The 22,964-nt window shown below is 38.8% G+C and overlaps 1 protein-coding gene across 1 annotated transcript; it reads right to left on the bottom strand.

The window, feature by feature from the left end:
- Window positions 1–662: 662 nt before the first annotated feature.
- On the bottom strand, window positions 663–2,006 carry LOC136203996 (F-box protein CPR1-like). The gene has a single exon (XM_065995199.1). It carries the CDS (start codon window positions 2,004–2,006, stop codon window positions 936–938), a length of 1,071 nt encoding a protein of 356 aa, XP_065851271.1. The 3' UTR covers window positions 663–935.
- Between the last annotated feature and the right edge of the window lie 20,958 nt (window positions 2,007–22,964).

The following is a 22,964-nucleotide window of genomic DNA, read 5'->3' as shown; positions in this document are numbered from 1 at the left end:
CAAGATACTAGAAGATCAGTAACTGGGTATTGTGTATTTCTGGGCAACTCACTCATCAGCTGGAAAAGTAAAAAGCAGCCTACCATTGCTAAATCCTCAACTGAAGCTGAATATAGGGCAATGTCAATACTTACAAGTGAAATACAGTGGCTTCTTTACATTTTTCAAGAGATTGGAATACCTCATTCCCAACCAGTACCTCTCTTTTGTGACAATATATCAGCCATTCACTTAACCAAAAATCCCACTTTCCATGAGCGAACCAAGCACATTGAGCTTGATTGCCATTTTATTCGAGAAAAATACCTTGCTGGAATAATTAAACCTCTTCACATCCCTTCTTTCTGTCAAATTGCAGATTTTTTTACAAAGGCTCTATCTTCAACAGATTTTCAAAGACTGTTGAGCAAGCTTAGAGTTCTGTCTCTATACTCTACAGCTTGAGGGGGGTAATAAACATTATATATCTTTAGGGGTTATTTTATAATTATCTATGAGTTCTTGGTGATAAACTGTTATTTACCACTCCTTCTCTTATAAGGGCTAATATGTTCATAGCCATTATAAAAGGAGCTTCCCTGTATTTTGTAAGTTTAACGAAAATCTCAGATTAGTTTGTTACTCTTATCATGGGGACGATCCAGTCGACTCTATTATTTGCTCAAACTTGAAATAGTTAGCTCAATTTTAATTCCATGATAATTCAATATCAAATTTCATTACAAAAAAATGAATCACATAATCCAAGCAAAAGTAATGAATCATAGAAGAAATAAATCATAATAATAATGGAAATAAAAAAATAATAATAATACTCCTGTTTGCTTCAAACACCTCTTCCAATGAATCATCGATCCGCCACTGCTTCTATTTGTTCCTCTTTCCAAGATCCTTCTTTCTTTACTTTTGCTCCTTATATTTAACACATTCTTATTTTAGGACCCTATGGATACAAGACTTTCCACACAGTAACCACAATTGTACAAATCACTTAAAGAAGAGCTTCTTATCACTTCAAGACTTGTTTCTTTAACATCATATGAATACATGTTTCCAGAAAAGATAAGAAGAATCTTATCATCTTCCTTTGAATATCCCAGAGTTCTGAACTCCTTGTTAAATTGTGTTCCAATTTCAAGCATATAAGTTTGTAGTGTTGTAAGAGCGAATAACTTAGTCCAAATAAACTCAACTCCTTCCTTCTTTCTGACATACAAATCAACCTTCCTCTCAGTGAAAAATCTGATAGAAAGACACCCTTCAAAAACCTGCAAACATGTAGGATATGCTTGGTTTTGCGAGATAGGCAAAGCTACCACAGAGAAAGTCTCTTCTGAAACATCAAATGCTACAATTGCATATGATCCCTCTCTATTTCGAGAGCATAAAAAATGCACACAACCATCTACAAAACTATTTCCATCACAAGCAACTTCAATAAAATTATATTCAGTATAGGGAAAAACGGGAAGCCTTCTCCAACAATTCGACTTCAATCCAAGAATCCAAACCTCAAATGATGGATCTGAGTATAAAAGTACTAAAAGCTTGTAATCATCTGCAGTAGCGTCATAACCAAAACCCAACGCCTTTATTCCTCTATAAAATTGGTGGAAAGTGGGAAGTGTCCTGTAGTGTCTGGTTGATGGATTCAGTATAGTAAATTTGTCATCCCATGTATTGAAGATAACCAAACCGTTGCAATAAACAGCAAGGCCGAGGTTTATGCGTGAATTCTGGAAATTGAGCAGAAACTCTTCTTGGAAGCCATCGTTTATATCTATAGCACGAAATACTGTAGAAAGTCTTCTTAAATTGGATCGGCTACTGAGAATCAGCTTGCGATGCAGCCTGTTCTTGGAAGAGGTATGAAGATGAGAATAGATAAAATCACGGCTGTCAATAATTGCACGCCATGATTTGCAAACGCATCTAAACCTAAGAAGAGACTTAACCGGCAGCCGAATCAGAATTTGGTTTCTCAAATCTTGTGGAAGATTTGCCATAATGTAAATCCTCAATCTTTGTCTGATGTGTTTTCCTTTTGTTCAAATTTATATGATAGAGTATAATATTTCTCCTTTTATAGTTTAAGATTTAGTCTATAAGATTTGAATTTTAGTATTTTATTTTCGGTTTTTGAAAATAATTATGGGTTATGTTTTCATTGACTAATCAAACATATTTAAGTTATGTTTTCATTGATTAGTCAAACATATTTAAGGATATACAAGAGTAATGAAAGGCTACAAAATAGGAAATGCCATCCTAGAATATTCACAAAGTAACTCATTTATGTCATCTGTGTTTTTGTTATATTTCGTGGATTCATTCGTTGCCGACAGGCCTGTGAACTTTCATTTCAGGCAATGAAAATGAAGCTGGCAGGCTTGTGGAGTAGAACTTTGTTGAACAAATCATGCGGCATAATTGCGGTTAGGTCTTTCTTATTTACAAGTTTTCCTTATAAAAGTTGGAGTAGGAAAAGCTATTGTTTAATTGTATGTATTTAGCAGCCAATCAATCTCGATTAAAAGGGTACAAAATTTTAGAAAAGTTTTCAGTTTTGAAAGTAATTATGCGTGATCTTTTTTCATTGATTTGTCAAACATATTTAAGGATAAAATTGTGGCTATAAAATAGAAAAGGCTACTAAGGAAATAACTCACTTTACAAATATAGCTACAAACCAGGAAAGGCTATCTAAGGAAATAATTGACTTAACAAATATATTAAATATACTGGAATATATTTGCATAGTCTAACACTCCTTATAGTCGGAGCAGGAGGTTCCCGAATGTTGAGACTGTTTCGAAATTATAAAAAATGATGCGTGGAAGCCCTTTAATGAAGATATTGTCGTCGATTTGATAACCCATGGTCGGTCTTGGACATAGGTCAGGAGTACGACCGTCCACGGCTGAAGGCCAAGAGGGGTGTAATTATTATATATATATTAATTATTTTTTATTATAAATATAGTTGTAAGGTAAAGACTATGCTTACTTTGTTTTTTACAAAGTAAGTTTTACTTTGTGTACTCCATCATCCAATGGTGAAAATACACCAAGTAACGGTACTTTCTAAAAAACAAAGTAACCATAGAAAGCACCTAGTTGTAATATTCATTCAGACCTAAAAAAGATTACTAAATAATAGTATAGCTAGGATGCTATGGACCCTGGTTCAGTCCCCCGCTCTTAATAAAAAAAAAATGATCCAAATTTTTGTTTTAAACTTTTAAATACAAGTTTTTTAATTAATGAACATGAAAATATATAAAATCAGAGCTGTCAATAAATGCATATCATGATTTCGAAATGCGTCTAAAGTGAAGAAGATATACTTCACATGCAGCAAAAAGTAGAATTTCGTTAATCAAATCATGTGACAGATTTGTCATATCAGTTACTATCTAATAAATTAAGGATTTGTTTGGTGTTTGGTAATAGAATAGAATAATAATTTGATTACAATGTTGTATTGACAAATTTAAAGAAAATGGGAAAATATAATTATTATCATAATCTTTATGTTTGCATAATTAAATGTAATCACAAATTTTATTTTATTTTTAATTAAAAGCTGGCAGCTGGCAAGGATGAGCGAAGGACATCCCAACTAGGTCGGCACCCCCTAAAGAACATCCAAAACCAGGGCCAATATTATTGAAGGAAAAGAAAAAAATAGAAGAGTACAAAGTTGAAGCTAAGAGAATTGGTAAATATGCCGACCCCCTAAGTTACAAAAGAAGGTTGGCGAGCAGAAGTCAGGAAGCTCATTCCACCAAGTGAGATCAGTGATGGTTCTACCATAGTTTGCTAGCATGTCGGCTACCTGATTGCCTTCCCTATATATGTGCGAAACGACCAAAGTGAGAGAGTTTAGATTCTGCAAGCAGTAAGTCCAGTCCTGCCTGATTGACCAGGGGACATCTTTGCTTCGACTGCGAAAGATGCCCACAACATACACTGAATCGCTTTCTGCTCAAAGCCGGTTCCATCCCCGAGCTATGGCCGATTTAATTGCCAAAAACAGCAGTTGCCAGTTCTGCTACGTACGCAAAAGCCATCTCGATGGGGAAAGCAAACGCCCCGATAAATCGCCCATCCCTTCCTTTGACGATACCGCCACAACCCGCCTTGCCCGGGCAACCTGCAACCGAGGCATCGGTGTTTATCTTTATCCATCCCGGGGGAGGCGGTTGCTAAGAAACAGGAGTAATCTGTGGGGATTTGTGAGGCTGTCTTGAGATCCCGAGCTCTTGCAGTATATTTCCTTCTACTAGAGAATTGGAAATACAGCCTATTCTGAAGCTCGCAGCTTCACGGATGGCGTGCCAGAGCTTACGAAGAGAGACGAAGATGCTAGGGGCCTCGTCCTCAAAAACTCTTCTGTTTCTGGTTGTCCAGATCACCCATACCGCGTTTACCAATGCAGAATACCACAAGGCTGTTATTTGAGAGCTGAATTTTTGCTTAGAGGCAACCTTGAGCGTCTCCGCTAGAGTGGGACCAATAGTAATTGTACGACCAAATAGAGAACCGATAGCAAGCCAGATCTTCGTAGAGAACTTACACGAGCCAAATATGTGAGTCGCTGTTTCCATATCAGATTCGCAAAGACAGCAACGAGAAACCACAGCCATACCTCTAGTCCCTAATCTGTCATGAGTCGGCAGACCACCCTGAAGCTCTCGCCAACATAGCAAAGCTCTCGAAGGTGGAATGTGTTTAGCCCAGATAAAACTGTACCACGGAGTGATCCGACGCGGACTCATCCAACTATAAAACAACTTCGCAGTGAATGAGCCTTTAACCGCCGGCTTCCAAATGCACACGTCATGTGCTTCGCCACTTTTGCTGATCTGTTGGATACTGGTGAGAATAGAAGGCGGCAAGTCAGGTAAATTCCCCCAGCCTGATTCTGATAAAAGTTCATCAACTCCAGTCAGGCATTTTCGCTGCTCCTTCAAGGGGATGCCCATTCTGGATGCAACCGTCGGATAGATCCAGTGACTGTTCCAAAAGTTGAGTTGGGAGCGTCGCCCAATCCACCAAAAACAGTAATCACAAATTTTATTTACACAATTAAAATCAATTAAGAACATGAAAGCTTGAAAAACATGAAATTAATGGATAAATTTAATTCTAACATTTCAAGGGAAGAACAGATTTTTGACCTAACGTATTAAATGGTGTAAATTTAACTCTAACGTTTTCTAGCAAGATAAATTTTTGTCATGCACTATCGAAAATTTAAAAAGACTGGTTTGACTCTTATTTAACTGTCACAATTAGACATTCCAAACAAATTTTTTTGATAAATTAAAGTTGCTTCGTACATTTTTAGTTGATTTCTTGTAACTATATTAACAACACAGTAAAATATTTAGACAATTATATAAAAAAACATGTGTTATACGTAGCAAATTTAGATTTTAGTATTTTTATTAGAATTTTTGTAATTTTGTTACTAATATAGTAAATATTCTAGACATAATTGATATTTATAAGGTTTGAAGTGACAGTTAAGCCAGTTTTTTCTAATTTTTAATAACGTAGCTTTAAATTTGATAGAAACATTAGGTTAAATAGGTACAATTTCATATAGTAAGCCTAAATCTACACTTTTCATAAAAGGTTAGGGGTTAAATTAGTTTTTTTTATGTCTTATATATATAAATAGGGATAAGGTACAAAAATACGTCTAGCGTTTATAGCCAAGAGCAATTTTACCCATATCATCTAAAATCGTGCAATTTTACCTCTAACATTGCAGCCAATAGCAATCTCTAACGTTAATAAGTTGGGTCAATTTGAGAAATAATTCATCATACCGTCTTCTCGTTCATTAATCTTGTCATCAACACTTTAAATGTGCGCTATTTTACCACTCATTAATAACATATCAGAAACATATGATTTAGACGTGAATTTTTTTAAAAAAATTATACTTTTTTGTACGAGTTGGACAAAGAAAATTAAAATATCTTACCGAATTAATAAATATTAATATTCAATTCTATTATTAAATCACAAAAACTATGAAAACTTTTTTTAGAACAGTTATATCCTTGAACGAATCTTGTGACTATGGATAGTGTCAAGTCACATATAACGAGATGTTCAGTTTACTTGTTCAGGTAGAGTTAATTCTGAATAGATAGATTAAGTAAAATCTCCATTTCGACTCTTAATCTATCACCTTGCAATGATTTAAAGTTAAGTCTCCACAAGGGATCATGGATATATCTCTCATTTATCGGGAGTGATGAATGTTCAATCCAATATTAACTATTCCACAATTACTTTGTGTGATACCCAACGCCTGACCGCACACACCCCAGGATCTTTCCTGTTATGGATCGTGTTTGAAGAGAGTCAAAGTATCACACTCCGTAATCCAGAATCACTAATTAATATTCCTTTGAGTCTGGGGATTACTTATGCCTGCTAATACCAATGCGATAGACATGTGACATAGGATAAATTCATCCATCCTATTATCTCAAGTGGGGTCCCCAATCCTAACGAACTCCTTCAATGGATCCATGTAACTGTCCAGATATCTCCATATCTAAAGCTTGTGAGATCAGGTCTCTGTTCAAAACAGAAGAAACTATTATATGCAAGTCTCAACAATATTATGTTGAACACTTTATAAACATATTAAGTTTATTAGTTTATTATATAAGGTTAAGTCTCACTTCATGCTTTTATGAACACTTTATAATCACTTTAAATAAACTTCAGAATTTTCTTTTATTTGACTTAATTAGTTCTTAAAAGATGAATGTCTTTATATAGTTAAAACAAACTATATCTTATTAAAACAAACGATAGAAAAGAATAATTCATTTAAAATGTTTATATCCTAAAACAATTGTCTATAGGATATAAAACCCCAACAAGTGAGACACTAAAAAAGTTTAAGGAGCCAATCTATTTTTATGGACAAGTTTAGGGAGCTGATGTATTAGGGCTTTTAACAATTTCAGAGCCATCCTGAACTTGATATATAGTTTGAGCAGCAATTTAATGCCATCTATCAAACATCAATTAGAAAATGATTGGTGTAACCATATACTATATGTGGAAAGGAGAAATATAAAACATCGAGACATTTTCACAATATGAATGCAATTAAAAATCTGATAGAAGCACCAGCTATGAAACAAAGCAATAGTAATAGAGTATTTAGTTCTTTTTCTTTTCCTATACAACATAATTGTTTTGAAATAAATCAGAATAAATATGAATACTCGTATTTGCTCCTCTATAGATCACATGGTCGGCTCTACCCTTAGGCAATAGAATAGAAGCACCAGCTATGAAACAAAGCAATAGTTATAAATATGCATACCACATACTACCTTGAAATTTCACCATGACCTAATTGATTGCATATGTACTAAACTAACTACTTAACATAAAAATTAGATATAGCAACTGAGTTATGAAAATAACACCTTATATTTTTATTATTTTTGATCGTTATGAGTTAGAGGAATATTCAATAAAATTACTTAAATTTATTCAATTTGAAGATTAATTGCCGAGTTCTATTTTACAATTCAAATTCCACAACTGTAATTGTACATGGTCAATAATGCAAACAACCATCTATAAAACTATGTCCACTAGGAACTTCATTAATATTATTGTATTCAATATAAGGAAAATCGTGAATCTTTTCCAACGACTTGACTTCAATCCAAAAATCCAAACCTCATGAGGCAACTTTGAGGTTATAAGACCTGATGATAGCCTTGACGATATAAGTACTACATCGTTGTAATCATCTGCAACCGAAACCAAATTTGCAGTTTGTTTCGTAAGATTTAATGCCTTTCATAGGAAAATTCGGAAGTTCCCTACAATGTCTGATTGATGCATTCCATATAGAAAAATTGTAATTCAATGGACTAATAATTAAAGAGAACCAAACAGTTGCAATAAAGCATTACAAAGTCATGAAAATTGACCAGAAAATCTTCATGGAAGCCATCAATGATATCTAAAGCATGAATTCTTTTTTCCTTTATTAACTAAAGCATGAATACATGTATGATATAATAGATAAAATATGATTTCAGCACTATGTATCTGCACATCAGCTTGCGATGAAGCCTAATTATTTGAAAATTTATCAAGATGAGAATATATAAAATCTGGACTGTAAATAATTGAATACAATGATCTGGAAACCCATCTAAAACTAACAAGATACATATAAGAAGAAGTAAGCTTGAGATCCATCTTTTCATTACTTGGTTTGGTCACCCCTAAAATAAAGAAACATTCAAGTAAGCTTCACCATTTACACTGTGTTACTTTTTTGTTTAATGAAGTTTTTCTCTATATACCAATGAACCAATTATATATTGGATGACAATAACTTGATTGTGAGTTGATAAAAGCAAACACAATTAGGATCAATATCTACTTAAATTGATAAATTATTTTAACATATCAGCACATAATTAATAAACCAAACTTTGTGGTTTGCGCAGTTACCAGAATCAAAGCTAATGTCTTAAGTCTATTAAAAGAATCATGTGGCAGAGAGAAAAAAAAAATTACGTCTAAACATCTAGAGTAGTTTTTAGATAATAATATTTTTATATTTATATGAATATATTATTTCTTTTTTTTAGTTATAAGGTAATTTTTAGTCATTTTTTATAAAAATAATTATATCATTCTATTAGATGAAAAAAGTACAACTATAGCAACAAAACCGTAAGGAATAAAACTTCACTCAAGTACACACTAAATAAATGCAAGATCCGGAAGGAATAAAAAGACAACAAACAGCAAAAAAAAAAAAAAACTCATAAAAGATACATTTTTTCATCAAATTAAAATTATATAAATATATGTAGTTTTAAAATTTTATCTACATATAAAGAGCCTACAATTTATATCTTAACTAGGGCCTCAAACCATCATAAGTTGGCCGTAATAGATCACCACATATGGCTTCAAACGTCTCTTGTGTATCCGTCATTGATTGTATTTGCTCATCATTCTCCCATATCTTTTTTTTTTTTTTGCTCCTTATATTTCACACATTCTTTTCTTCATAATCCTACGGACACAAGACTTTCCATGCAGTAAATATAACTGTAGAAACCACGTAAAGTAGACCTTCCTCGAACTTCAAGACTTGCTTCTTTAAGATCATATGAATATATCTTTGTGCGAAAGATAAGAAGAATCTTATTACCTTCCTTTGAATATCCGAGAGTTTTAAAACCCCTATTAAATTGTGTTCCAGTTTCAAATACGGGAGATTGTAGTGTTGTAAGAGAGAATAATTTAGTCTAAAAAAACTCAAGTCCTTCCTTCTTTCTGACATACAAATCAACCTTCTTCTCCGTGAAGAATCTGATACAGATTGAAAGCGATAAATTGAGGTTTTAATCGTAAACCAACAAAGATCTTCTTCTCTAGCTAGACTAGAAGGAGTGAATCCCAATAAACAAGGTATAAACCTTAGTTCTCAATGAGAAATGATATTTTTGATTAAAAGTTGCCATATCCTTACAAAATGAGGGCTTAAATACAACCTCTAAAAGATAAGCAAAGGACAGGGACTACCCCTACTAGGGTTACAATACAGTTAATAATAAGAGGGTAAGATAGGTAATGCGCCCAGACAACAGGTACAGAGGTGCAGGTACGGAGCGTCAGAGGTTGTTGGTGAATTCCTTCGGCAGGAAGTAAACTTGAGATCCGCCCAGTGTAGTTGTTGGTACGCCTAGATCCACCCCGCTCGCGTGTTCAGGGGATCCGCCCTCCTAGATACAACCTAGGTGGGAACGCCGTTAGGATGTCCGCATCATTCTCTCATTCTTTAAAAGAATTCGGCACTGACTGGTCTGTGTTGTTCTCCAAAGGGCCATCTGACTTCCACGGGCTAAGGTCACGAACATTGAACGCCGGTGAGACTTTACCAAGCCAGTTTGGCAAAGCTATGTGATAGGCATTGGCATTGACCTTCTTGGTGATCTTATATGGCCCGTACTTTCTCGGTCGAAGCTTACTGCTTGTGGCGTTGGCGAGCCTCTCTTTTCCCAAGTGAACCATAACCTCATCTCCCACTTCAAACTGTAGGTCCCTGCGGTGCTCATCCGCCTTAGCTTTTAGTTTCTGGTTTCTCTCCTCAAGAGTCTCCTTCACCTCTTGGTGCATCTGGACATAGTCTTTGGCTAGCTGGTTTGCAGTCACGTTTCCTTTGGGAAGATGGGCTATATCAAGGACGTGATTCGGGGTCTTAGTGTATACCACCTCAAAGGGTGACTTCCCAGTTCCCGAGTGTACAGATCCATTGTAGGCGAACTCAGCTTGTGCCAAGACCACGTCCCACATCCTGGGCTTATCCTTGCATTTGCTGCGCAGTAAGTTGCCCAGAGTCCGATTGACCACTTCTGTCTGTCCGTCCGTCTGAGGGTGGGCGGTAGTACTAAACTTCAGAGAAGTATCAAAAAGAGCCCACAAGGTCCGCCAGAAGTGACTCAGGAACTTTGTGTCACGGTCTGAGACAATGATCTTTGGTACACCATGCAGTCTGACAACCTCTTTGAAGAATAGCTTGGCAGTCGCTGAGGCGTCGTTAGTCTTACGGCATGGTATGAAGTGTGCCATTTTCGAAAACTGGTCAACAACCACGAAGATGGAATCCATGCCTCTCTGAGTTCTGGGTAACCCTAGGACAAAATCCATGGACAGGTCTGTTGGTCCCTTGTAAGGTTGCAAAGATAGTTCCAACGGGGGGTTAGGAACTATTTTACCTTTTTTGAATAATTAGGGCAAAGTTCTTTTTCTTAAGAAGAAAGTATATGACAGCGGCACTGAGCAATCAGCAAGACACTGGCTTAGTCAACTGGTGACTAGGTCAGTTTCGTTGCTTAAGTCAGGAAATAGCACTTAGAGTCTATTCCTGAACTAAGTCGTTTGCAGCGCACAACTCAGCTTGACCTCTTTTACTTGGTCAGTTTTAGTTTGTTTTAAGCAAGCAATGTATTAAGGAGTTAAGGGTTAGAGACACTTCACTCAGCGGAGTTATCCAGGTTCGGCTTCTTCTAAGCCTACGTCCTGTCCCCGGAACACGTTCCGAGATTTCCAATTCACTACTGAGCTCTTTAAAGGTAGAGACTCAAAAACCCTTTACAAATCAGAAGCTGAGTATAACAAGAGTACCTTCCTCTATACCTCTACTCACTTCTACTCTAATTCACTAAGTACTAAAACCGAGTACTCAGCTTCTCCTTTCTAATTCTAGAAATGATTAAGATTTGCCCTAAACAACAATTGCTAGAACACCTTAGATGATTGAGGATCAATCACTCTAGACTTTTACACAGATGTGAAAATTGTCGTGTAAGATTTGCTTTGCTTTTGGATGCAGAACTTTTGTATACGTTTGGTCAGCGTAACGGCTTTTGCTCAAAGTTCTGTATTGAATAAGGATTCTGAATGCTCTATTTATAGAGAGCTGTGAGAGCTTCTGGTTATTTCGAATTTCGAAATAACCGTTGGAGGGAAACGGCTTCATGTCGTTTTCACTCAGTCTGTTCAGCAGTTCTCTTAGCCAATCAGATTCTAGCATCTTCTGTTCTTCGGTCAGTGTGGCAGTATGTTCCTCCAAATCTGGTAATGTCAAACAGACAGCTTCCTGCGTCTTCTGTTCTTTACCAAAAGAGGAAATACTTGGTCTGGAAGTTGCTTTGTGGTCAGCGGCTGTCTTGTACGTTTTGTCGAGACAGCTCAGCAGCTTCTTACCGAAGTTATCTACGTGGATCTTCTGGATCCTTCATTGCTGAGCTGCGTTTCAATACTCAACGGCAGAGTTTTGTAATACGCGGGCTGAGTGATCTTGGCCTTGTTTAACTTGGGCTTTGACTTTCATATAGGGCTTGGGCCTTATGATCTTTATGTCTTGTAACAATTATAAACTCAACATTGAATACACACATTAGTAACAATAAATCAAAGCATTTAAACTTAGTGTGTTATAGAATATTTAATTGTACTTAAATAATTTTGTCAAATCAAAATCCTGTGGAAAGGTGTTTCAACAAACTCCCCCATTTTGATGTTGGCAAAACTATTCAGCAAGGAACTCAGCATTGAGCTCCCCCATGATAGTTGACCTATTTGACTAAGTAAACTCCCCCATCAGGGTTGAGCTACTGACTTAGTTTTATTCTAAACATTTTAAGGTTTAATTGAATAAGTCTAAGATCAGTTTTCAAGTATAGGTCAGCTTGTGGGATATATTCTATTTTACTCGGTTTTAGCGGAAGTGTAGTATAGTAAAAGAGCGCTGAGTAATTAATTTGTTCAATGGTTGATTTTAGACAAGTTCAATCATTAATTTTTACGCAGCATACGTTTAGCAGGTATTTTACTCGTTTACTGAGTTCAATTTGTACTTAGAAGATGCATTCATAATACTTAGCATGAAAGGATAAATAACACAAGTTGAGTCGACAATGCATGCAGGTACTGTATTAAATAACATAGGATAGTCAGCATACATAATACATGTTATAAGAAGGAAGAAATAAGCTAAGTGTAAACTTAGCTTCTGATTTAACTAAGTTTTTTTTTTATCTATTTCTTCTTCTTTTGCTGACTGCCTTCAGCTTGAGTTCTACGCTGATCTTTCTTCTCCCCCGTTTTGCCAGCACCGGGTGGAGGCAACTTGAAGGAATCCAAAAGAACAGCTCTGGAGAGCTCAGCAGAGAAGGTCTTCAAACGATCAGCACTTTCGTCTATGCCATCAAAGATAGGAGCACCGTTGCTGAGGACCTCAGGACTAATACGGATATCAGCAGCACTGAGCATACTGAGTACATAAGCTTGTCCTTTTCCCAGCCATATAATTGTGTCTGGCAGCGCAGTAAAGGAGTTGTGGAAGGTTTTGAGAAGTGAAGTATCATAGTGCTCACGCTGAAGATTCGTGTGTCTAACATGGTCGAATATCTTCTGGGAATTGGTCAGTATTTGATCCTGTTTGAGCTGGTTGGTGTCCATTTCTTCCTTGTGGAGATTAAGTAGACGAACTGCCTCACTGAGTTGCTCCATTGAGCATTGAGATGTGTTTGCAAGTTGTGCATTAGTCTTGTTTTGTTCAGTATGGAGCTGAGCAAACAACATCTTTAACTCAGAGGAAGTGGCGAGATTTGGGTTCGCAGCTGACAGGTTCTGGATCTGGGAAGATAAAGAAGTGAGACACTGTACTGTTGTCAGCTGGATCTCAGCCAACTTAGCAATCGAATCCTGCCTAGCTTGCTGTGTTTGTGAAGATAGTAGAATACTCAGCAGGTCCTTGAGTTCCTTAACTTCATTGAGAAGTTGAGTTACTTGAGAAGGCTGAGTAGTTTCTATATGGGAAATGGCAGCAGCAGGAGGAGTTGAATGCTGAATATCTCTAATCAGAGCCTGCACTGAGTCAATGATTCTTTGACTAGACTCAGTAACATTGATTGTGGCCTGAGAGATGGCAGTTTGACCAGATAGAGAAGAGGTTGCTGGGTCAGGGACTGGGGTTATTGTTGGGTTCTGCACAAGTGTTGATTGGATAGTTGTTGGGTTAGCAGGTTCAACCTCAGCGGAACATTCAGGTTGGATGGGTTCAGAGCTGACTGGTGCTGTGTTTTCTTCGAGATTTTGCTCGGTTTGGATTGGCGGGTTTGCAGAGTTAAGTTGTTCGGCTTGTTCCTGAGTAGAAACAGAGGCTTGTTTTTCTGCTGCTTGTGAAGGTTGAGGAGATGGTGCAGAAGGAATTGGCTTCCGGAAGAAGGTCATCTTGACCTTGGATGGATCATGTAATGGTGTGCTGACTGGTTGGTCTAAGATGCTGGCCTTTACCAGTCTTCTTCTGGTCTTTTATACAGGAGGAGGGTCAGCTTGATTTACATCAGCTTGAGATGGAGAGTCGTCTACATTATGATCAGCAGTGTGCTGGTTAATTGGCTCGTGATGTTGTTCAACTCCATTAGCTGACTCAATGTGAGCTTGGTCAGCTTGATCATGGTCACTAGCTGTCCTTTCAGAGTCAGCTTCCGTCTCTTGCTCCTGTGCATGTCCTTCATCCTCAGTGTCTTCATTCTCAAGCTCTTCCTCGAGCTGAGTGACGAAATGTTCGTCTAGGTCCACCTCATCTTCCTGTTGCTCAGTTTCTTCAACATGATGCTGAGCATAATGTGAGTCCGAAGTGACTACGAAGTCAAGTGGAAGGACGTTGATGGGTGAAAGAGTAGAAGTCTTCTGCTTCTTCTGAGGAGGATCAGTTGTATCCTCAATTGCAGGCTCATCTTGCCTGCTGTGCTTTTCAGCTGACTGAGTTTTGTCTTGGTTTGACTCAGTAGCTGATTTGGTCTTTTTGGACTTAGGCTCAACTTCCTTAGATGGAGTACCGGTGGGCTTCCTTTTTCTTATGGCTGGGGCTTTAGTCCGTTTTCCTTTTGCTGGAACAATCACCTCAGCAGGTAGCACTTCCTCAGCTTGCTCCTCTGGCTGCTCAATAAATTTTCCTTTCTTCAGAGGTTGGTTGAATTTGAGAGCACGCAGTGATGCTGCTGTGATCTCAGATCCTTTCACACAGGTTTCTCCTTGTAAGTCAACCTTGTGGTCAACTAGAATCTTTGTGATCAGCGAGCCTAGCCTTAGATTGTTCGTGCTACGCAGGAATCCAGCTATTAGAAACACTGGCATGTTTATCGGTTTGTAGGTCAGCATATGCCAGATAAAGCACATCTCGAAGTGGGAGGCTGAGCTGGTGCAGTTGACCTTCTGGTAGATCAGTTGGACCAGCAGGAAGTGGGCCATCTTCTGATGCTGACCCATAGACGAGCTGGATATTCTCCAATGTACCCAGCAGGCTTACAGACATCATAGTAGATGTCCTCCTGATCACCATTTCTTCTTAACTCAGCACCCTCAGTCTTGAGGCTGAGTAAGGATCCCAAATACGTTGGGTTGATGAAAATGGTCTTTCCCCTGACTTCAGTGACTAAGTAGTCATGGTCCTTTGTGTCAGCTTTGAGGTTATGGTAGAATTCCATAACCAGGTCAGGGTAGGTGGGGAATCGTAGGGAGAACAACTCAGTCCAGCCGTTGTTCTTTATCCAGTCACAGAACGGTTATTCTGAGTCAATGAAGGTCTGAGATACCCAGCGAGAAGTTTCCACTTTCCATTCTCGGACATTCTCGAATACGCGAATGTACTGTCTAGGTTTAGCTGGTTTTCCCTGAGCTTGAGTGGCTTTTCCTTTTCCATGTCCAGTAGCTTTGGACGGAGAAGGCTGAGCGGAGGTTTTGTTTGTCTGTTCATCGGTGGTGGCCTTGGAACGACCGGCACCGGAGATGTTGAAAGATGCTTGAGTCATTTTAGGAGTTCTGAAGTTCTTAAGTTCGTAAGGAAATTCTGAAGCTTTTGAAAGTTCAGTACGCGTAAAGAGAAGGTAGTGGGGAAATACCCACTATTTATAGATTTTTTAATTAAGGTTTCCGTTTGAATTTAGGTCGGTTTTACCCTTGGGTTGTCCAATCGGCAGAAACCCTGACATTTATGACACTTTATGACATATTCGGCGCATGCGTTGTACAGGTGTCATTACGCGTGCGTTTGCATTGAATGCTAATGATTACCTTTACTCAGCATTTGTTGGTACAAACGTTTCATATTCTGAGTGGTCAGTTTTGTGCAACGGATAGTGGGAGTAATTAGTTACTCGGTTTGAGATAACTTACTCAGTGTGTATTAGTTGCTGTGCATGTGATTTTGACAGATATTCTTTAAAACACTCAGCATGTTAACATTCATTCAGCATGCATTATATCACATTTTTACTTAGGAATTTAAGATAGTGGATTAAACATACCAATGGCTTTTCTCAGTATGCTGAATTGCTCTCGTGCTAGAGGCTTTGTAAAGATATCAGCGAGCTGCTCATCTGTTGGCACATAGGTCAGCTTGATTTCTTCCTTGAGTACATGATCTCTGATGAAGTGATGTCTTATGCTGACATGCTTCATCCTGCTGTGCTGGATTGGGTTCTTTGAGAGGTCAATTGCGCTCTTGTTGTCGCATTTGACTTCAATTGTCTTTGTTTGTACACATAGTCTTCAAGCTGTTGCTTAATCCATAGGACTTGAGCAACACAGCTTCCAGCAGCAATGTACTCAGCTTCAGTGGTGGACAGGGCTACTGACGCCTGCTTCTTGCTAAACCAAGATACAAGACAGCTTCCTAGGAAATGGCATCCTCCAGAGGTGCTTTTTCTTTCCAGCTTGTCTCGTCCATAGTCAGCGTCAGTGTATCCGATGAGTGTAAAGTCATGAGTATTTGGATACCACAAGCCTGCATTTACTGAGCTTTGCAAATATCTAAGGATCCTTTTTACAGCAATGTAATGGGATTCCTTAGGGTTAGCCTGATATCTAGCACAATAACATACTGAGAACTGAATGTCCGGCCTACTTGCTGTTAAGTAAAGTAGAGAGCCAATCATACCTCGGTACAACTTGCTGTCTACTGACTTACCATTTTCGTCAACACAGAGGACAGTGACAGTGCCCATAGGAGTGGATATTGACTTACAATGTTCTAGTTCATATTTCTTCAATATCTCCTTGGCATATTTAGCTTGACTGATGAATATGCCATTCTTTCCTTGTTTAATTTGAAGTCCAAGGAAGAGGTTTTGAGTTCTCCCATCATTGACATCTCGAACTCAGTCTGCATTTGCTTACCAAATTCCTTGCACATAGATTCATTAGTAGCACCAAATATAATGTCATCTACATATATTTGAGCCAGCAGGGTATCTTTACCCTTTCTCTTAATGAATAAGGTTGTATCAGCTTGACCCCTGACATAGTTTCTAGTCAGTAAGAAGTTGGTCAGCCTCTCATACCAAGCACGTGGTGCTTGCTTGAGGCCATATAGAGCCTTTTTGAGTTTATAAACATGGTTTGGGAACTTAGGATCCTCAAACCCTGGAGGCTGATTGACATAGACCTCCTTGTTTATTACTCCATTAAGAAATGCACTCTTAACATCCATTTGAAACAATTTAAAATTCATATAAGATGCATATGCACATAAAATCCTAATTGCTTCTAGCCTTGCCACTGGGGCAAAGGTCTCACCATAGTCAATACCTTCTTGCTGACTGTAGCCCTGAGCTACAAGCCGTGCTTTGTTTCTGACTACGTTTCCTTGTTCATCCAGCTTGTTCCTGAAGACCCATCTGGTTCCAATGGTCTTCTGGCTTCTTGGATGTGGCACTAGCTCCCATACATTATTCCTTATGAATTGGTCCAGTTCCTCTTGCATGGCATTCATCCAGAATTCGTCATGCTCAGCTTCAGCAAAGTTCTTTGGCTCCTGAACTGAGACAAAGGCTACATTACCGAGATACTTCCTGAGTTGATTCCTTGTCATCAGGGTATTTCAAGCTGAGTCAAGAATTGCATTTTCTGAATGCCCTCTTGGGACTCTTATCTCCTTGGGTAGATTTGTGTCTTGTTCTATTCGTGTTTCAACATTCTCTGCAGAAGTAGATTGGTCAGCGAAAACAATCTTAGGTTCACTCTTACTCTTGGTCAGCCGCTTTGTGAAGGACTCAGTAGCTGGTTCTGGATCAGCAGGTGCTGAGTTTGGTTCATCTTCTGTCAGCGGCTGGTATCTTCCTGCAGGGTCAGTTTCATCGAATTGCACATGTATAGACTCTTCTAATACTTGGGTTCTCTTATTAAAAACTCTGTATGCTTTGCTGTTTGTTGAGTAGCCTAGAAAGATAGCCTCATCAGCTTTTGAATCAAATTTGGCTAAGCTATCTTTGGTATTTAAAATGAAACATCTACAGCCAAAGGCACGAAAGTATCCAATGTTGGGCTTTCGTCCTTTCCAAAGTTCATAAGGGGTTTTCTTAAGTATAGGTCTAACTAGAGCCCTATTGAGAATATAGCATGCTGTGTTAACAGCTTCTCCCTAAAAATACTTTGGAAGCCTATGCTCATCCAGCATTGTCCTGGCTATTTCAACCAGAGTTCTGTTCTTCCTTTCTACAACCCCATTTTGCTGAGGTGTTCTAGGAGCAGAAAAATTGTGGTCAATGACGCTGGCTTCACAGAATTCAACAAACTTTTGGTTTTTGAATTCTCCACCGTTATCACTACGGATATGAGCTAATTTTAGGTCTTTTTCATTTTCAATTTTTCTAACCAAATTTGAAAATGTCTCAACGGTCTCATCCTTGCTAGTCAGCAAGATAACCCACGTATACTGATAGAAGTCATCTATAATGACCAAGGAAAATCTTCTTCCACCCAGACTCAGCGGCTGGACTGGACCAAAGAGATCCAAGTGTAGTAACTCTAACGGAAGTTTAGTTGAGACAATGTTTTTACTGTGAAAAGATTGTTTGGTTTGTTTTCCAGTTTGGCAAGCGTGGCATAGTTGATCTTTTTGAAATTTAAGTTCAGGCAGTCCCTCAACCAATTGCTTTCTTGCTAATTTGGCCAGGAGGTCCATGCTTACATGACCAAGTCTCTTGTGCCATAGCCAGGAATTTTCTTCCTTTGTGACTAAGCATACAGTTTTTGAAAACTTCTTTTGTAGGTTCAGCATGAAAACATTATCTATCCGAGGGGCAGTTAAAATTAACTCATTTGTTTTTCCCTCATATATTTTACATCCAGTATCATCAAATATAACTTTTCTCCCATTATCACATAGCTGAGCTACACTGAGTAAGTTATATTTGAGTCCGCTGACTAGGGAGACAGATTCAATAGTGGGATTACCTCCAACGGTGCCTGGTCCTACTATCTTAACCTTTCGGTTGTCTCCAAAACTAACGCTTCCTCCTCGTTTACATTCAAACGTGATGAACTGAGTTTCATCACCCGTCATATGCCTTGAGCATGCGCTGTCAATATACCACATTTTTTACTTCTCGGCACATCTCAGGCTTACCTGCATTGTGATCAGTTTCCTTTAGGTACCCAATTCTTTTTGGGTCCTGACTTGTTAGGTTCAACAGGTAAAGCATCATATTTTATTTTGTGGCGACATATATTGATAGTATGGCCACTTTTCCACAGAAGTCACAACTGACCTTCTGTTTAGGATTCTTTACTGACTTGTTAGCACCCCAGTGCTGAGCGTGCCAGCACACCTTAGTGGTGTGTCCTAACTTCCCACAAAAGTCACACTGGACTCTTCGCTGGGGATTTCGTCTCTGTTGAGTACCTTGGTACTGAGTACCTTGATACTGAGTTCTCAGAGGAAAATTGTTTTTGTTTGGAACCTTTAATTGGTTCTGAATGGTTGTGACATCCTTCCTCAGTTTCTTTGAAACTGACTGGACTTCAGAGACAGACTCATGAATGATTTTCATATTTTCATGCAAAACTGAGTTGTCCTGAAGAAGGTATCTGAGGTCACTCAGTTTGACCTCTTCTACTTCATCACAGCGCCGGCTGAGTGCTTTAATCTTCTTGTTACACTTTTTGACAAGTGTATAGAGATCACTCAGGGCATTACCCATTTCATTTCTGAGTTGAGAGAGTGAGATTACCTCATTAGATTGCTCTTCATAATCTGACTCATCAGATTGGTCAGCATGCTCAGAAATGCATGGCTCAGCAAGTTCGTCAGCCATGAAGCATATCTTCATTGACTTTGTGGCCTCAGCTTCAGTAGATGAAGAATCATCACTGTCACTCCATGTTGCCACCATTTCCTTCTTGCCATTCTTTTTGTCTTTCCTCAGCGTTCGGCAGCTTGACTTGATGTGGCCGGTTTGATGGCACTCAAAGCATGTAATGGGCTTTGAGCTGTCCTTCTTGAATTTGCTGTCACTTGAGTCAGCCTTATATTTATCAAATTTTCTATAAGGCTTCTTGGAGTATTTGTCATTTCTTTTGAACAGTCTCTTCATTTTTCTTGTGAACATTGCCATCTCCTCATCATCAGTTGAGCCATCATCAGTTGAATCAGCTTTCATGACAAGTGACTTCTGCTTCTTATCTTCAGATTTTTCTTTCACCTCGAAATTCTTCATAGATATCTCATGAGTCAGCAGTGAGCCGATGAGTTCATCATATTTGTAGGTGGTTAAATCCTGAGCTTCTTCAACGGCTGTCTTCTTGGCTTGCCAGTCTTTAGGAAGACTTCTGAGTATCTTCTTGACTTGTTCTTCCTCAGTGAAGATTTTTCCAAGTCTTTTGAGCTCATTTATGATGTTGGTGAATCTTGCATTCATTTCAGAGATCCCCTCATCATTGTTCATTTCGAACAGCTCATACAATCTCATCTGCTGGTTGACCTTAGACTCCTTCACCTTGTTGGTTCCTTCGTAGGTGACCTCCAGCTTCTTCCAGATCTCCTGTGCTGACTCACAACCTGATATTTTGTTGTATTCTGCAGCATCCAGCGCACAGTGAAGCATATTTATAGCCGAAGCATGATTTTGTAGCTTCTTGAGATCATCCTCTGTCCATTCAACCTCAGCTTTAACAACTGACTGGCCAGCAACAACTTTCACAGGTACAAACGGGCCTTGGACTATAGATAGCCAGGCACTCATGTTTGTAGCTTGAATGAAGTTCTTCATCCTATTCTTCCAAAAGGTATAGTTTGACCCGAAGAATAGGGGAGGCCTAGTAATGGACAGCCCCTCAGGTAATATCTGAGTTGTCTGGTTTCCAGGGAGAAACCGAGTGCTGTTTTCACCCATGGTATGGATCAACTCAAGGTTGTTAAACCTTTAGTAATGAGCTTTTAGGCTCTGATACCACTTGTTGGTCCCTTGTAAGGTTGCAAAGATAGTTCCAAGGGGGGGTTAGGAACTATTTTACCCTTTTTGAATAATTAGGGCAAACTTCTTTTTCTTAAGAAGAAAGTATATGACAGCGGCACTGAGCAATCAGCAAGACACTGGCTTAGTCAACTGGTGACTAGGTCAGTTTCGTTGCTTAAGTCAGGAAATAGCACTTAGAGTCTATTCCTGAACTAAGTCGTTTGCAGCGCACAACTCAGCTTGACCTCTTTTACTTGGTCAGTTTTAGTTTGTTTTAAGCAAGCAATGTATTAAGGAGTTAAGGGTTAGAGACACTTCACTCAGCGGAGTTATCCAGGTTCGGCTTCTTCTAAGCCTACGTCCTGTTCCCGGAACACGTTCCGAGATTTCCAATTCACTACTGAGCTCTTTAAAGGTAGAGACTCAAAAACCCTTTACAAATCAGAAGCTGAGTATAACAAGAGTACCTTCCTCTATACCTCTACTCACTTCTACTCTAATTCACTAAGTACTAAAACCGAGTACTCAGCTTCTCCTTTCTAATTCTAGAAATGATTAAGATTTTCCCTAAACAACAATTGCTAGAACACCTTAAATTATTGAGGATCAATCACTCTAGACTTTTACACAGATGTGAAAATTGTCGTGTAAGATTTGCTTTGCTTTTGGATGCAGAACTTTTGTATACGTTTGGTCAGCGTAACGGCTTTTGCTCAAAGTTCTGTATTGAATAAGGATTCTGAATGCTCTATTTATAGAGAGCTGTGAGAGCTTCTGGTTATTTCGAATTTCGAAATAACCGTTGGAGGGAAACGGCTTCATGTCGTTTTCACTCAGTCTGTTCAGCAGTTCTCTTAGCCAATCAGATTCTAGCATCTTCTGTTCTTCGGTCAGTGTGGCAGTATGTTCCTCCAAATCTGGTAATGTAAAACAGACAGCTTCCTGCGTCTTCTGTTCTTTACCAAAAGAGGAAATACTTGGTCTGGAAGTTGCTTTGTGGTCAGCGGCTGTCTTGTACGTTTTGTCGAGACAGCTCAGCAGCTTCTTACTGAAGTTATCTACGTGGATCTTCTGGATCCTTCATTGCTGAGCTGCGTTTCAATACTCAACGGCAGCGTTTTGTAATACGCGGGCTGAGTGATCTTGGCCTTGTTTAACTTGGGCTTTGACTTTCATATAGGGCTTGGGCCTTATGATCTTTATGTCTTGTAACAATTATAAACTCAACATTGAACACACACATTAGTAACAATAAATCAAAGCATTTAAACTTAGTGTTATAGAATATTTAATTGTACTTAAATAATTTTGTCAAATCAAAATCCTGTGGAAAGGTGTTTCAACAAGGTCCTCCCATATGGTTTCTGGTACAGGCAAGGGTAGCTGTAAGCCAGCATTTGTAGCGTGTCCCTTGGCGGTCTGGCAGATATAGCATCGTTCTACCAGATACGCCACATCTCTTCTCATTTTGGGCCAGAAATAACGGGAACTCACTGCTGCATATGTCTTGTCTCGCCCAAAATGTCCCCCCAGGGATCCGCCATGTAGATCTCGGACCACCTTCTCGCGGATAGACGTGCAGGGTAAACAAAGTTGGTTGCCCCTCATTAGATACTCATCCATCAAGTAATACGTCCCATCCCCAGGTTGGCGCTGGCACTTTTCCCAGATAATTCCAAAGTCAGGATCCGCTAGGTACTCTCCTCTGATGTGTTCGAAACAATCGGTCTCCAGGTTGACTGTTTTTATTAGTGCAACCCTCCGACTCAAGGCGTCCGCCACTATGTTCTGTTTTCCCGCCTTATGGATAAGCTTATAGGGGAACTTATCTATGAAGGCAGACCACCGGGCGTGCATGGAGCTTCGAAGTTGTTTCTGACTTCCCAGGTATCTGAGAGCTTGATGGTCAGTGTAGAGGATGAACTCTTTTCCCACCAAGTAATGTTCCCATACTTTCAACGCCCTCACTACAGCATAAAACTCTTGATCATACGTTGCCCACTTTTGCCGTGCCTCACAGAGCTTCTCACTGAAGTATGCAATGGGCCTCTTTTCCTGCATCAAGACACCACCAATCCCAACTCCACTGGCATCACACTCAACTTTGAACAGCTTATCAAAATTGGGATACGCCAGC

The sequence above is a fragment of the Euphorbia lathyris genome, chromosome 8 (genome assembly GCF_963576675.1).
Source record: "Euphorbia lathyris chromosome 8, ddEupLath1.1, whole genome shotgun sequence".
NCBI classification, from domain to species: domain Eukaryota; kingdom Viridiplantae; phylum Streptophyta; class Magnoliopsida; order Malpighiales; family Euphorbiaceae; genus Euphorbia; species Euphorbia lathyris.
Note: the sequence above shows the minus strand (reverse complement) of the source record. Positions and strands in the feature narration are given on the sequence as shown.